This window comes from Neophocaena asiaeorientalis, unplaced genomic scaffold (assembly GCF_003031525.2).
Source record: "Neophocaena asiaeorientalis asiaeorientalis breed wild unplaced genomic scaffold, Neophocaena_asiaeorientalis_V1.1 scaffold14, whole genome shotgun sequence".
Classification (NCBI taxonomy): Eukaryota; Metazoa; Chordata; class Mammalia; order Artiodactyla; family Phocoenidae; genus Neophocaena; species Neophocaena asiaeorientalis.
The window spans coordinates 4,531,705-4,548,842 of record NW_020175192.1 but is presented as its reverse complement, the minus strand read 5'-3'; the positions used below and the strand labels follow the sequence as shown (position 1 = coordinate 4,548,842).

Genomic DNA, 17,138 nt, shown 5'->3' with positions numbered 1-17,138 from the left:
AATAGTAAAATTGAGAGAGAATGAAAGAATAGGGAATTCCCTGGTGACACAGTGGTTAAGAAACTGCTTCCCAGTGCAGGGGACACGGGTTCGAGCCCTGGTCCGGGAAGATCCCACATACTGTGGAGCAACTAAGCCCGTGCACCACAACTACTGAGCCTGCACTCTAGAGCCCGTGAGCCACAACTACTGAGCCCGCATGCCACAACTACTGAAGCCCACACACTTAGAGCCCGTGCTCCACAACAAGAGAAGCCACCACAATGAGAAGCCCACGCGCCACAACGAAGAGTAGCCCCCGTTTGCTGCAACTAGAGAAAGCCCATTCGTAGCAACGAAGACCCAACACAGCCAAAAAAAATAAATAAATGAAGAAAAATTTAAAAGAAACGAATGAAAGAATAGAAAACTCTCATAATCCTACACCCATTTCGTATCTTTGTAAATTTTAAAATGCTTTTCTCTTGTCTTGTAGTCTCTTATTTTTTAAAGGAGTATAAGATAGGAAAATTATTTTGAGTAAATGCTTATTGCTTTGAATAAAGATTACATACAGGTCAAAAGAAGATACTACCTTTGTCAGGGATTGGCAAACTTTTTCTTTAAAGGCCCAGATAGTAAATATTTTAGGCTCTGAGGATGATAATATCTTTGTCAAAATGACTCAGCTCTGCTGTTGTAGTGTGAAAGCTGCCATAAACCATATATAAGTGAATGGGTATGGCTGTGTTCAAATAGAATTTTATTTACAAATGCAGAAGGTAGGTCAGATTTGGCTTGAGGGATTTAAGTTTGCTGACTACTGCTTTACATGTTTCAAAAAGTATAACTTAAAATTCTCTCATTCTTTTATTATATTCAGATTTTTTTTAGCAGATAATTTCATGCTTTATTTGTATAATCAAGGATCTGTGAATTCTCATTCTTCAAATATTCAGGTAAGATTTAAATTTTATATTTCAAAGATTTTTAAAACCCTTTTTACATTGAATACTTTCCTAATACAGAAGACTGTATTCACAGGGGATGTATTTAAGTGATCCACTTATGCCTCATTTCACCCATTATTAGGCTTTCTTGAAATCTTGGTAAATTAAAGACAAACTAGATTGACTTACCTTCTACTCTGCCTAGAACATAGGCACAATTAAATTAATTTATATTTTGTTGAATAAATGAATATACATTAAATAATAATAAAAACAAGTACAAATCTTACTGAATCTGAAATCATAGATTGAAATCCTTTCCTTCTTTTTTAGTCCCTGTCTCATCCATCAGTGAATCATATTGACTCTACCTTTCAAATTATGTACTAAGAATCCACCCTCTTCCTCTGTCTCTATCTGCTGATACCAGTGTAAACATCATATCTAGTTTGGATTTTTGCTGTAACTTCCGGAATAATCTCCCTGCTTCCACACCTTGCTCACCTCCTCAGTTAGTTCCCAACATGACAACCAGATCAATCCTATTAAAACTTGGTCAGATCATATCACTTCTCTGTTCAGAAGCCTCCATGGGATGATTTATCATTCACAAAGTGAAAACCAAAGTCATTTTAGTATCCTACAGGCTTTACACAGTCTGGTTCTCTTTACTTCTAGTGACCTCATTTCCAGTTATTCTCTACCTTGCTTATTCTGTTACAGTCGCCTTGGTTTCCTTGCTATTCTTCAAACATACCAGGCATGTCCTCCTTTCAAGAAATTTTCACTTTCTATTTCTTCTGATCCAGATGTTTGCTCTTTCCCAAGATACAATGTTTCTCTCCCTCATTTCCTTCAGGTCTTTGCTCAAAACCATCCTGTTAGTCCTTGACTAACCCCTATTTTAAACGGCACTCTTAACCTTATTACTCTCTTAACTTACCTGTTTTGTTTTTCTCCATAGTGGTTATCAATATATGATGTACCATATATTTTATCTATTTATTTTCTGTTTTTTCAGTGCAATATCATCTTCATTTCACCAGAGCTTTTGGTCTGTTGTATTCAATGATGCATCCCTAGTGCCTAGAAAAATGCCTGGCACATAGCACACAATAAAAATTGGTTGAATTATTGAAATATGTTACTTCACTTCTATTGGAAAGGACCATTACTTTCCTTTTATTGCTCCTTCCTTCTCCACATAGTTCTAACATAAAGGCATGTGTTAATAAGAAAACATACATTGATTTATACCAAAATTTATAGCACTATCTTGGAAATTATATAATTTTCCTATTTTGTCTGTGATGATGTTTGCTATGTCTCTGTGTTAATTATACTGTGGTCAGAGACTGAACTTGGTGTGATTTCAGTCCTTTACAATTTGTTTTTGTGTTTCATGGCCCAGAATATGGTTTCATTTTGGTACATGTTACATGTTCTTTAAAAAGAAAGTGTATTGGGCTTCCCTGGTGGCGCAGTGGTTGAGAGTCTGCCTGCCGATGCAGGGGACACGGTTCCGTGCCCCGGTCCGGGAGGATCCCACATGCCGCGGAGCGGCTGGGCCCGTGAGCCATGGCCGCTGAGCCTGCGCATCCGGAGCCTGTGCTCTGCAACGGGAGAGGCCACAACAGTGAGAGGCCCGCGTACCGCAAAAAAAGAAAGTGTATTCAATGGAATATTACTTAGCTATAAAAAAAGATGAAATAATGCCATTTGCAGCAACATAGATGGACCTAGAATTATCAAGTGAAGTAAGACAAAGACTAATATCACATGATATCACTTACATGTGGAATCTAAAATAATTATCTAAATGAACTTATTTTTAAAATGGAGATAGACTCACAGACAGAAAACAAACTTATGGTTACCAGAAAGGATAGCGGCGGCTGGAGGGGGAGATAAATTAGGAGTTAGGGATTAACATATACACATGACTACGTATAAAATAGATAAACGACAGGGACCTACTGTACAACACACTATATTCAGTGTCTTGTGATAACCTATAATGGAAAAGAATCTGAAAAAGGATACATATATAGGTGTATGTATGTATGTATAACTGAATCACTTTGATGTACACCTGAAGCTAACACACATTGTAAATTAACTACACTTCAATAAAAAAATCGTTAAAGAAAAGAACTCTGTGCAAAAAAAGTATATTATATATAGTTTTTAAGTAGGGTTTTACCTATATTAGGTTAACATTCTGTTCAACTCTTCTATAGATTCGGAATGCTAGATTTATCAGTTACTGACAGAAATGTATGTGCTTAAAAATCTTTTAGTATGATTTTGCATTTATTTTTATTCTTTCAGTTTTGGCTTTTTATAATTTGAAGCTATGTTATTAAATAAATACAAACTTGGAATATTTATATCTTCCTGGTGAATTGAAACTCATGTATCATTATGAAATGCCCCTTTTTATCTCTAGTAATGCTTCTTGCCTTAAAGTCTACATTTCCTGTATTATTATCGCTTCAGAATCATCCGTTTGGTTTGTGTGGTCTATCTTTTTCTAGCTCTTCAATCTTTTTGTGCCCTTAAATTTTAGATGTTTCTTTTTAGCAGAATATCAGAATTTAAAGGAAATCCATACTCACAACCTTTGTCTTTTAATTGATGACCTAAATTTATATATTGGAAAATAATTTTACCTAAAATATGGGATAAAACTTTGGAAGCAGGATGTAAAATAATAATCCCAAGTATTGATCTGAAAAGAGTAGTTAATAGAGTGAAAGTGGCAAATATGGGGAGACATTTTTCTGAATGTCACTTTATTCATACTGATATAAACTGTATATAGCCTGTGAAAAATATTCAGAAAGTTCTATTAAGTATAAAAAGTTAAGAAATCATTAGAAAGTTTTGTCAACTCCTAGGTAACCACTTTATATTTCCCCCCCCAGACTCAGTGCTACTACCAAGGATATATTGAAGGATATCTGAATTCTGTTGTCACACTTAGCACGTGCTCTGGACTGAGGTTATGTATTTTTTTGTCGTTAATATGCAAACACCATGGTTATGATATTTGTCTGCAGAGAGTTTGTTAGTTTATACTAAGTGTGGAGCTGGTAGAGGATTCCCATGTGGAGGTTATTCAGTGAATAATTAATAATAATAATAATCTCTTCCTCTGAATATGTTTCTTCTCTGATTTCTCTTTACTTTCCCCACTGACCAGAGACATGTCTAACTTCTTGAAGGTTTAGATTTCCTGGTGTCTTTGCTCTGTATCTTGTTTCTTCTTTAGTACAGAAATGACAGTTGACCGTGTCTGACTATAGCAAGTTGGAAGAGCTAAGTTTTGGGTAGCTTATTTTTTCAGCACATAGAGTATTTTTGATACCTACCATGTACCAGCTACTGGCCTAGTGTTTGGAGATGTAAAAATAAATAAACAAAGCATGCTGTTTCACAAAGGGAAATCATCTTCAGAGAGAGGAAGCACTTCTATATAAACAAATAAGTCTTATTATGGTACTCATTTTTCTAGTAATATCACTATCTTAATCTTTCTAAGAACTGTAGGGTTTCCTCTTTAGTGCTTGGAGAGTTTTCCATTCTGTCAGGATATTCTTCACCTTCATTTTGTAGTGTAGGAGCCTTGTTTCCACAAACGAATTTTACTCAGTGCTTTTTACATGGAATTCTGAAATGTGTTTTTTAGAGAGTAGTCACTTGAACTGTTACCTGTATTCAAGAAAGAATACTTATAAAAGTTGTTTACTCTTTAAAATTTAATTTCTTATTCAGACTAGGTACATAAAATTCATAAATGCCTTCTTCTAATTACTGCTGAATTTTATTTTTATGAATAAAATTACTGATTATGTATCTTTTTTTATGCAAGCAATGTAATCATTGCAGTGCAAAACAGAAAGAAATTTATACAGATTTCTATTTGCTATTGCTTTCATTAAATTACTGACTTCGGGGACAGGAGAATGACTTGATCACAGTAATGCTGTGTACTTGCTAGCAACTGATTACATAAGATGTGCTGCGTTTATAACTATAAAGTAAATTAAATGGAAAGTTACTGTTTTGGATTGGGGAAGACCTTTTTTTATCTCTTCAGAGTCATCTCCAAAACATAAAGAGTTTGGGTCAAAATACTGAGCTCAAAAACATTCTGTATCTTTCTTCTCACTCTCCTCCTCCCCCTCCTTTTTTTAGGAGTTCTGTCGGAGTTTTATGATATAGAATTAATTAAAAGCACTTAAAATTTTAACCTTAATTTTACAGAGGAATATTGCAGTTTGAAAATCTTTCTTATGGAATTGAGCCTCTGGAATCTGCAGTTGAATTTCAGCATCTTCTTTATAAATTAGGAAATGAAAACAATGAATTTGCAGTTCTTACCGAAAATAACCAAGACACAGAACAAAACCCAATGGACTATAATATTTTTATAAGTGAAAAAGTGAGTTATGTATGCTTTATTACTCTTTCAAGGCAGTTATTGCTTTTATTTACTTAATAATCAGTGATATTGGCCTGTAGTTTTCTTTCTTTGTGACATCTTTGTCTGGTTTTGGTATCAGGGTGATGGTGGCCTCATAGAATGAGTTTGGGAGTGTTCCTCCCTCTGCTATATTTTGGAAGAGTTTGAGAAGGATAGGTGTTAGCTCTTCTCTAAATGTTTGATAGAATTCGCCTGTGAAGCTATCTAGTCCTGGGCTTTTGTTTGTTGGAAGATTTTTAATCACAGTCTCAATTTCAGTGCTTGTGATTGGTCTGTTTATATTTTCTATTTCTTCCTGGTTCAGTCTCAGAAGGTTGTGCTTTTTAAATATTTGTCCATTTTTTCCAGGTTGTCCATTTTATCGGCATATAGTTGCCTGTAGTAATCTTCATGATCCTTTGTATTTCTGCAGTGTCAGTTTTTACTTCTCCTTTTTTATTTCTAGTTCTATTGATTTGAGTCTTCTCCCTTTTTTTCTTGGTGAGTGTGTCTAATGATTTATCAATTTTGTTTATCTTCTCAAAGAACCAGCTTTTAGTTTTATTGACCTTTGCTATTGTTTCCTTCATTTCTTTTTCATTTATTTCTGATCTGATCTTTATGATTTCTTTCCTTCTGCTAACTTTAGGTTTTTTTTTGTTCTTCGTTCTCTAATTGATTTAGATGTAAGGTTAAGTCGTTTATTTTAGATGTTTCTTGTTTCTTGAGGTAGGATTGTATTGCTATAAACTTCCATCCTAGAACTGCTTTTGCTGCATTCCATAGGTTTTGGGTCATCATGTCTTCATTGTCGTTTGGTTCTAGGTATTTTTTGATTTCCTCAGTGATCTCTTGGTTATTTAGTAGTGTATTGTTTAGCCTCCATCTGTTTGTATTTTTTACAGATTTTTCCCTGTGATTGATATCTCATCTTATAGCATTGTGGTTGGAAAAGATAGCTGATATGATTTCAATTTTCTTAAATTTCCCAAAGCTTGATTTGTGACCCAGGATATGATCTATCGTGGAAAATGTTCCATGAGCACTTGAGAAGAAAGGGTATTCTGTTGTTTTTGGGTAGAATGTCCTATAAATATCAATTAAGTCCATCTTATTTAATGTATCATTTAAAGCTTGTGTTTCCTTATTTATTTTCATTTTGGACGATCTGTCCATTGGTGAAAGTGGGGTGTTAAAGTCCCCTACTATGACTGTATTACTGTCTATTTCCCTTTTTATGGCTGTTAGCATTTACCTTATGTATTGAGGTGGCAGCTTGCCAAGAACCATCTCTTCAATTGCTTCAAGTCCTTTTGGTCTCATAAATGCAAGCCCCCTAGCCACCAGAGCCAGGCATTGAAGGAGCATTCCCTAGGTGGTAGCTGCAAAAACTGGGGCACTTGTTTTAAAAACTAGGGCATCAATTGCATGTAAAATTCCCTTGCAGGAAAAACTGGATCTCTGGAGGGTAGCAGAGGGAGTTCTTGAAGATAGCACTCACCCTCTGAGGTGTCTGGAAAGCATGACACTTAGCCCATAGATGTGTGTTTAATTAGAAGTCTGCCTCTCAGGCTGCAGCCATGATGATTAGCTAATAGCCCTCTGTAACAGAAAGACTGAGGTCTTGGATCTTTTGCCTCTTGCTGGCTGGGGCCTGGTAGCTGTTTAAGAACTCTTTCTCTGTTAGCTACTGTCCTATGGGACCCACAAGTGTAAGCCCCACTGGCTGCCAGAGCCAGGTGATGTAGAGGTATTCCTGGGTAGCTGCCATAAAAATTGGAGTGCCTAACAGTGAGCTCCTTTATGATCATTACAATCCCATGCAATTAGGAATGCAAGCTCCTTTGGCTTCCAGAGTCAGGCAGTCAAGTAATGTCCCCAGGGAGTCAGCTGCAACGATCGGTGCACCGGATGCATGTAAAAGCTCTCTTCTGGGAGATATAGTGCTCTGGAGCATGGACAAGGGAAAGCACGAAGATGGTACCTGCAGGTCTTCATCACTGGATGTGTGTGCTAATTAGATGCCTGCCTCTCAGGCTGACACCTTAATATAAGCAAGGGAATTTCCTTTACTTTAAGTCTGGGCATGACTAGCTCCCTCTGAGCTGGGCCCTACAGAAGGTAAGTCCAAGTGCCTGGGCCCTTGTTGACCTGGTTCCCAGAATGACACAATCTTGTGAGTCTGGGGACTCAAACCCCATTGGTTTCCAAAGTTCCATGTTTTGGGGGCTTGTCTCTCAGGTGCGGGTCCTAAAAGTTGTGGTGCCCAATGTGAGGTTCAAACCCTTCACTCCTCAGACAGAAGCTCCAGGTTTAGAATTTTCTCCAGGTTGTGGGTCATAGCACCGAGGGTGGCATTTACGGTAAGAGTGTGTCTCAGTACATCCTACCTGATTCACCATGCTTTTCTTCTCATTTTCCTGAGGTATAGTTACCACTCAGCCAGACTTTAGGTTTTTTAAAAGAGGAAATTGTTCTGTATGTAGTTGTAGACTCAATAGGTCTTTGGGAGGAGTTGATTTCAGGATCTTCATATTTTGCCATCTTGAACTGGAACTCACATTAAATTTTTCCAAGAAAACATGAATAATAACGCTCACCAGAAAGATAAATATATAGCAAAGGGAGTGGATTAATCAGTTACAAAGCTACTATGAAGGTTAAAAGACGAAAGTAGTAAAAATAGTAATAGCTATGATTATAATAATTAGTTAAGGGATACACAAGATAAAAGAGATAAAACATGACATAAAAAACATAAAATGTGGCAGGGAGTAAAAATGTTGAGCTTTTTCAAAAAACTTAAGTTGTTGTCCACTTACAATAGACATATATAAGTTATTTGTAAGCTTTATGGCTTACAAATAGCAAAAACCTATAGTAAATACACAAACAATAAAAAGAAAGTAATATATTAGTAAAGAAAGTCATCAAACCACAAAGGAAGAGAGCAAGAGAAGAAGAAACAGCCAGTAAACAATTAATAAAATGGCAATAATTACTTTTAAATTTTGAGTTCTCTCATTTCTCTACCCATCAGTAATTACTTTAAATGTAAATTGACTGAGTTCTCCAGTCAACAGACATAGAGTGGCTATGTGGATTAAAAAAACAAGACCCATCTGTATGCTACCTACAAGAGATGTTTGATATAAGGACACACAGAGACTGAGAGTGAAGTGATGGAAAAAGATTTCCAAGCTAATGGAAACCAAAAGAAAGCTGGAGTAGCTATAATTATATCAGACAAAATAGGTGTAAAAAAAAAAAAGATTGTAATAAGAGACATGGATGGGTGTCACATAACGATATAGGGGTCAATTTAACAAGAAGATATAACATTTGTAAGTATTTATGTACCCAACATAGGATAACCTAAATATATAAAGCAAATATTAACTGACCTAAAGGGAGAAATAGACAGCAATATAATAATAGTAGGGAATTTTAATATCCCACTTAAATCAATGGATAGATCATCCAGACAGAAAATCAATAAGGAAACATTGGCCTTAAATGACACATTGGAATGATGGACTTAACAGATATATACAGAATACTCCATGTAAAAGCAACAGAATACACATTCTTCTGAAGTTCTCATGGAACATTTTCCACGAGAGATCATGTTAGGCCACAAAACAATCTTAATAAATTTAAGAGGATTGATAACATATGAAGCATGTTTATTGACCACAGTGGTATGAAACTGGAAATTATTTACATGAAGAAATCTGGATAATTCACAAATATGTGAAGTTTAAACAGTATGCTACTGAACAACAAATGGGCCAAAGAAAAATCAAAGGAGAAATTTTTAAAAATACCTTGAGACAAAAGAAATTGGAAATAGCATATACCAAAAATTTGTGGGATGCAGCAAAAGTAGTTCTACGATGGAAGTTCTTAGCGATAAATGGCCTACCTCAAGAAACAAGAAAAGTCACTAATAACCTAACTTTATACCTCAAGGAACTAGAAAAAGAACAAATGAAACCCAGGATTAGCAGAAGGGAAGACATAACAAATGTAGGGCAGAAATAAATGAAACAGATTCCAAAAGGACAATAGAGAAGGTCAGTGAAGCTGAGAGCTGGTTCTTTGAAAAAATAAAATTGACAAACCTTTAGCTAGACTCACCCAGAGAAAAAGAGAAATCATAAAATAAAAAATGAAGGAGATGTTACAACTGATCCCACAGAAATATAGACTACTAGGAAGAATTATATGTTAACAAATTAGGCAACCTGGGGAAGGAAAACTTGGGAGTTTGGGGTTAACATACATACACAGCAATATATGAAATAGATAACCAACAAGAACCTACTATATAGCACAGGGAACTATACTCAATATTTTGTAATAACCTATAAGGGAAAAGAATCTGAAAAGGAATACATATATATTATATGTCATATATATTAAATATATATATATATGAATCACTTTGCTGTACACCTAAAAGTAACACAACATTGTCAATCAACTATACTTCAATTAAAAAAATTAGGCAACCCAGAAGAAATGGATAAATTTCTAGAAACACCTAACCTACCAAGACTGAATTATGTTGAAATAGATAATCTGAATAGACCAATTACTGGTAAGCGGATTTAATCAGTAGTCAAAAATATGCTAACAAACAAAAGTCCAAGACCAGACTTATACAATTCACCAGTGAATTGTACCAAACATTTAAAGAATAATTAATACCAATCCTCAAACTCCTTTTCCAAAGAATAGATGAAGGGGGAACACTTCCAAATTCATTTTACAAGGCCAGCATACCCTGATACCAAACCTCAGACAAAGATACCACAAAAAAGAAAAGAAAAGAAAAGAAAATTACTGGCTAATATCCCTGATGAACATAGATGCAAAAATCTTTAAAAAGATAATAGCAAACCAAATTCAACATGAAAAGGAAAAAAACATTAAAGAATCATACAAAAAAAAAAAAAAAAAAAAATAAAAAAAAAAAAAAAAAAAAAAAAAAAAAAAGAATCATACACCATGCTGAAGTGGGGTTTATTGCAAGGATGAAAAAATGGTTCAACATCAGCAGATCAATCAATGTGATATACCACATTAACAAAATGAAGGATAAAAATCATGATCATCTAAATAGATGCAGAAAAAGCGTTTGAAAACATTCAGCATCCGTGTATAATAAAAACTCAACAAAGTGGATACAGAGGGAACATACTTCAACATAATAAAGACCATATACGACATGCCCACAGCTAACATTATACTCAACGGTGAAAAGCTGAAAACATTTCCTCTAAGATCAGGAACATGTCAAGGATGCCTACTTTCGCCACTTTTATTCAACAAAGAATTGGAAGTTCTCACCACAGTAATTGGGTAATAAAACGAAATGACATGCATTCAAATTGAAAGGAAGAAGTAAAACTGTCACTACTTGCAGATGACATGATATTATATATAGAACACCCTAACTACTCCATAAAAAACTTATGGAGTACACACACACACGATAAAAGAAAATGGTAACTATGTGAGAGTGGATATGTTAATTAGCTTGATTGTGGCAGTTATTTCACATTGTATATGTATATCAAAGCATCAAGTCTTATAGCTTAAGTATATATATATATATATATATATATATTTCAACTATGACTCAGTAAAGGTGGAAAAATATTTTAAAAGTTCAGAATAAACAATTTGTGAAAGTTTTAAAATACTGCTATTCTTTCTTTCTAGCCAGAATCAGCTGTTCCAGATTTAATTCCTCTTTATCTAGAAATGCATATCGTGGTGGACAAAGTTTTGGTATGTGTTTTGCTTTTTCTTTGCTTTTGAATATTTGATATGAATGTTTGATTATCCCTAACTAGAAAGGAACTTAAAGATTCTAATCTTCTTACTTCCATGTCACTCCTAGAGAACAGTGAAGACGTCTTCTATTTGAAGAATCAAATATTCAAAATTATATTAGTTCTATCAGAAATGTTTTATTTGAAATCTTTACATAACAAACCTGCATAACAAAATGACTTTTTTTTTTTTGCTGGTACTTCACATCTTTAGGTCCTCTCTCAATCCACAAAAGTTTTTAATGGTAATTTTTTAAAGTGAAATTCTCTAAGCTTTAATTCTTGTTTTAGGGTACTTGAAGAGCAGCATGTAGTCTAGAGAATCTTTTTCCCTATAAGATATTTATTGGCACAGCAATGATGATAGTATAGCTACTTATGATAGCTGCTTACATTAAAATGTCAAGATTTTTTTAAGTGGTTTTTAATGGTGCAACTGTTTGAGTCTGTTGACTCAAGTCTGATTGAGTCTAGTCTAAAGGCACCTCTAGATTCCTTATTCCCATAAACAATTTGAGGATCTCTGAACTTCAGACCCTTGAGGTGATAACTCAGTTTGTACTCAATTGGGTGTGGTTTTATTTCTCCTATATTTCAAAGATTTCAGAAAACAGGGATAAAGTATACTTTCCAGGTTTTGTTTTGAAGATAAGTATTTGATTGTCACATCTATGGAATACTACAGAGAATGTGAATTTCCCTTTCTATTCATAGGATTGTAGAGTTTGTCAGGAAGCCAGAGTTGAGGGTCAGAGACAGGAGATATTTGGAGAAGGATATTAAAATACTTGACTTATTAGAGTATTAGGGAAAAGGGCAAAGGGAACATTTAAGAGAAAGTTGAGATATTTCTAGTAAAGATGACTAGATTTCCAGGGAATATTTGGGTTTATGAAAATTATTTTGTTCAGGATTACATTACAAATTTTGAGAGTTGTTTTAAAAGCTTCTTGTCCAAACTCCCAGGTTTGTCAGCCATATAATGCTCATTAAACATCTCTTTTTTATGTTCTTACAAATATTTATGTTTATGTATTCTTTAATAAAACAAACATTGAGCCAGTATGACATCTGTGTTACTAGATATTGGGCATATGAAGAAGAATAGTGATGTCTTCAATCACTTCACAAATTTTAAATCCACAGTTGTAGCCTAGTGAATTCAGTGCCAGATTCCTCAATCAATAATTCCTCAATCAATAATAATTCCTCAATCAATTCCTCAATCAATAATAATGAAAGATTATGGTACTATGAAAACACAGTGCATTAATAGAAAAAGACATGGAGACACACAGCTGTAACCTGAGGTATTGTAAGAGCATGTAAGTAGGTGTTTTAACATGTAGGTTTTATTATTATTCAGGTATGCTGATGCCAACAGATCAGGAGATGATTACTATTGGAAAGTTAGTTTGTTATTCACAGTTCCTAGGAGGAAAGGGCATACCACATCATGCCACATGGAGAAGCACCAGAGTAGGTCAGGAGACAGAGGGAGCAATAGGAAAACACGGCAGGAGCCTTTATTGTGATTTCTGTGGGAAGGAACAGCAAAACAAGGTAAACAGGTCTAGCATTGGCTAACTTGAAAATTTGCAGTGGGTTCAGGAGAATAGAGGTTGTTTCACAATTTTTGGTACCTTGCCCTTGGATGATTAGGGCAGGGGAATTGGAGTGTGAGAACCTGGTAAAGGAGATGGTTGCAGGCTGGGTTCTGGCTTGGTTGGTTTGGGCATTGGGGGGAGGATGGGGCCAGGGAAGACTCAGTGCGAAAACTTTCTTTGCAGGGGTGCATAAATATGAGAGATTGTTCTTTTCAGATCATTTAAAGAAGTTTAGTATGATTAATATACAGTGTTGAAGAAGGGAAAGGGAAAGAGATGAATTGAAGAATTGACATGATATTTGGATTTTATCCTAAAGGTAATAGAGAGTCAATGAAAGATTTTAAGCAGGGTAATGATGTGTTCATATTTACATTTAGAATCATTTCTGCAATAGCATAGGGACAGGAATGCTGGTGTAAAAATTGGAGTAAGATAAAGCATTTAAGAGACTATTCCAGTAATCAAGGTGAAGTTTTACAAATTGTGTTAGGAATAGACAGGAAAGGACAATTTTAAATGTTACTAATGAGGGTGAATTAGAAGAACTTGTAAATTGATTTGATTTATTCATTCATTTAATAATATATTAAGCATCACCTAGATGCCAGTTACTGTTCTATTTATTGAGGATAGAGCAGTGAACAAAACAGAAAAAGTTTTGCTGTCACAGAACATATAGTATAATGAATGTGGGAGGTCATAAATGATAATAGCATTCACTAAAGAAGTGGAAATCTAAGTGGGAGCATATTTTTGAGGGAGGATAATGAGTGTAGGTTTGGATATGTTTAACTTGAGGGTCCTGTGTAATATCCAAGGGATAATGTACTTTAGAGAGTTTTTTTATAGATAAGGAATTTAACATTGACACATTCTTCAGAGCTGATTCAGATTTCAGCCATTATATACACACTCATTTGTGTGTATGTATGTGTGTGTGGTTTTATGTGGTAGTATCACATATGTAGCCGTTCATAACTACCACCACCACGACCGATACACTGAACAAATACCATCACCAGACAAGACTCTGTGTTATCCCTTTGGAGTCACACACATCTCTCCCCACTTCCTTACTTCTCGACCTCTGGTAATCACTCATCTATTCTCCATCTGTGCTTCCAGGAATATTGCATAAACGTTATCATATAGTATGTATCCTTTTGAGATTTGTTTATACTTAGCATAATTTTTCATGAGGTTTACCCAGGCTGTTTCATATATCAACAGTTCAGTTACTTTTTATTACTGAATCGTATTCCGTGTTATGAATGTACCACAGTTTGTTTAACCTTTTAACCATTGAATGACATAGGAGTTGTTTCCACTCATGTATGGGTTTTTCTGAGCATCAGTTTTTACTTCTTTAGGATAAATGTCCAGGAGTGCAACTTCTAGGTCCATTATTTGTTTTGAAAGAAGTTGCCAAGCTATCTTTCAGAGTGGCTATACAACGTTACATACTAGCATGTGTGAGTGATCCAATTTATATTCCTATTTTAATTGTTACTGTCTTATTTTGAAGTGTTCTAACCCCAAAGCAGCCTCAACCTGAGAGAGTAGATGGAGAGTAAATCTCAAACATATTACATAACAAATGATATTTAAATGTTAAATTCTGTTTTTCAGTATGATTACCTGGGCTCTGATAGCATGTTGGTAACAAATAAAGTCATCGAAATTATTGGCCTTGTAAATTCGGTAAGTATTTTCCTTTTCATACTAGTTAGGAAAATTCATACTAGTTTTGAAATTATAATTTGCATTGACTTGACATGGCATTTCTTTTTTAAAAAAAATTATTTATTTTATTTATTTATTTTTGGCTGCATTGGGTCTTCGTTGCTGCACACAGGCTTCCTCTAGTTGTGGTGAGTGGGGGCTACTCTTCGTTGCGGTGCGCGGGCTTCTCATTGCAGTGGCTTCTCTTGTTGCAGAGCATGGGCTCTAGGCGCGCGGGCTTCAGTAGTTGTGGCGCATGGACTGAGTTGCTCCGCGGCTGACGTGGCATTTCTGAATAAAGTTATCCATATAAATTGAGGGTGGATTTGTCAAAAGATTGAATTAATTTCTTGGTTATTATAAAATAACACAAAAATTATTTTTTTCATGTATTTATCTCTTCTGTTTTTAGATGTTTGCGCCATTTAAAATTACTATTGTGCTGTCATCTTTGGAATTGTGGTCAGATAAAAATAAGATCTCTACTGTTGGTGAGGCAGATGAATTATTGCATACGTTTTTAGAATGGAAAAAGTCTTATCTTACCCTAAGGCCTCATGATATTGCATATCTATTCATGTAAGTATAATGTTTCAGTCTTCTTAGAAATCAAAGATTTGTGATATTGATGTAGCTTAAATTAGGGAATTGTTGCTCATTTCTGACTATTCATACTTTGATTATCATGCACTCAGACCTCATGCTCTCTTTCTGGTTGTCAGACAATAAAAGAAGATTGCTAAAATTTATTTCTGTGCTTACCAACATTTACTGTTGAGGAGATTGATATTTCAGGAAGTTAAACCAACTAAGGACTCTTGATGGTGTGTCTAGGTTTTGAATCCACAGTTTGTAACTCCAGAGCCCATAATCTAAATCATTACATAAAGAGATGGGATTTATCTTGTGAAGATTATATCTTTGTTATGAGTTTTGATCAAAGCCTTGGTAAAGTAGGTTAAAATATTTTATCCTACTGAATTTTCTGCATTATTTTTAAATGTTAGTTTTCTATCAATTATAACTGTATACTTATAATTTTATTCATATAAAATTTACCAGCAATTATGATCAGCATGTCTTTCAATAAATCTGCATATACATATTTTTAAGTTGGCATGATAATATCAATATTTCCAGTTTATAATAGGGTCTAAAAATTGTGTGTAGTTTATTTAACTAGTCTTTAATAATTGGTACTTGGCTTGATTCCAATATTTTATTATTTTATTTTATTTTATTTTATTATTTTAAAAAATCCTACAGTGAAAAAAACCTTACGTGTGTCATTTATATATGTGCATGTGTATCTACAAGGCAGATTCCCAGGAGTGATATTTCTAGGTAGTATAATTCTAATTTTGATAGCTAATACCAGATTTTGGCACTGATTTTAGTGCTTTGCACACTTATCAATAACGTATGAGAAGGGTCTGTTTCCCCACAGTCTAGCCAACAAAGTGTATGGTCAAGTTTTTCTTCACCTTTGGTACCTGAGAAATGGTATCTTTGGTATAGTTTTAATTTTCATTTCTTTTTCATGAGCCTGATGGTAGATAGCTAGATATCTAGATAGATAGGGATAGATGCATTTAGATATCAATTTCAACACAGATATAGATAAAAAGATCAATTTCTTTGCCTTGCAATGAGAAGTAGTTTTCTTTCTTAATTTGTCTTTTGGCTTGGCTTCTTGTGTGTGTGTATTTTTTAACTGCCATACAAAATACTTTTATTTTTAAGGCAGGATTCATCAGGCTTTTATTTGATGGTTTCTAGAGTTTGAGTCATAATTAGAAAGGCCTTCCCACTTCATGGGTATGAGGGAAGTTTTAAATTTATTTTCCATGGAAATTTTAGAATCAACCTGTCTAGCTCCTATTTTTTAAGACTATGTTAAATTTATAAATTGAGCTATAGAGAACTGTTTAATCTTCAGATCTCACATTTTGTCTTTCCAGTTTTTGGTCATTCAGAAGTTAATTTCTCATAGGTTTTATACATTTATTGATAACTTTTCTTAGGTATATTATCTTTCTGGTTGCTGTTGTAAATATGTCTTCTATCTGCTAACTATATATTGTTTTTGTTTGTAAAATTACCTTAGTTTCATATTGATTTTATATCCTATTACCTTACTAAATTTCTTTGTTTTTAATCATTCTTAAGTCTATTACATTGGTTTTTTCACTCATATAATTATACCATCTGCAAATACAGGTAGTTTTATCTCTTTCTATTTAATTTTATATTTTCAGTTTCTTTCTCTGTTCTTATTGCTTTGGCTAGTTTAATACAGTTTTAACTAGTAGTAGTAATAATGGTAACATGGGTCATGTCTTTTTTCTTCTTTACTTTAGGGAATGTTACCTCATTGAGTAATACTTTTTAGCTTTGGGGGCTAAAATGTAGGTTTGGCTCTGTGTGTGCACAGGCATGTTTTAGAATTTGAATAATAGTAGGGCAATATTCATAGATTCATACTATACCAACAATTTGAAAAATAATCTTTCAGGGACTTCCTTGGCAGTACAGTGATTAATATTTCTCCTTCCAGTGCAGGGGT

General features: G+C 34.3%; 1 protein-coding gene across 1 annotated transcript in view; it reads left to right on the top strand.

The window, feature by feature from the left end:
* Positions 1-17,138, top strand: part of LOC112413121 (disintegrin and metalloproteinase domain-containing protein 32-like) — a 153,038-nt gene that overhangs the window by 29,474 nt on the left and 106,426 nt on the right. Inside the window, exons 4-9 of the mRNA XM_024764983.1 lie at positions 863-938; positions 3,857-3,933; positions 5,199-5,376; positions 11,128-11,196; positions 14,480-14,551; positions 14,985-15,151. Coding sequence (XP_024620751.1) covers positions 863-938; positions 3,857-3,933; positions 5,199-5,376; positions 11,128-11,196; positions 14,480-14,551; positions 14,985-15,151 — 639 coding nt within the window. The remainder of the gene's footprint in view (positions 1-862; positions 939-3,856; positions 3,934-5,198; positions 5,377-11,127; positions 11,197-14,479; positions 14,552-14,984; positions 15,152-17,138) is intronic.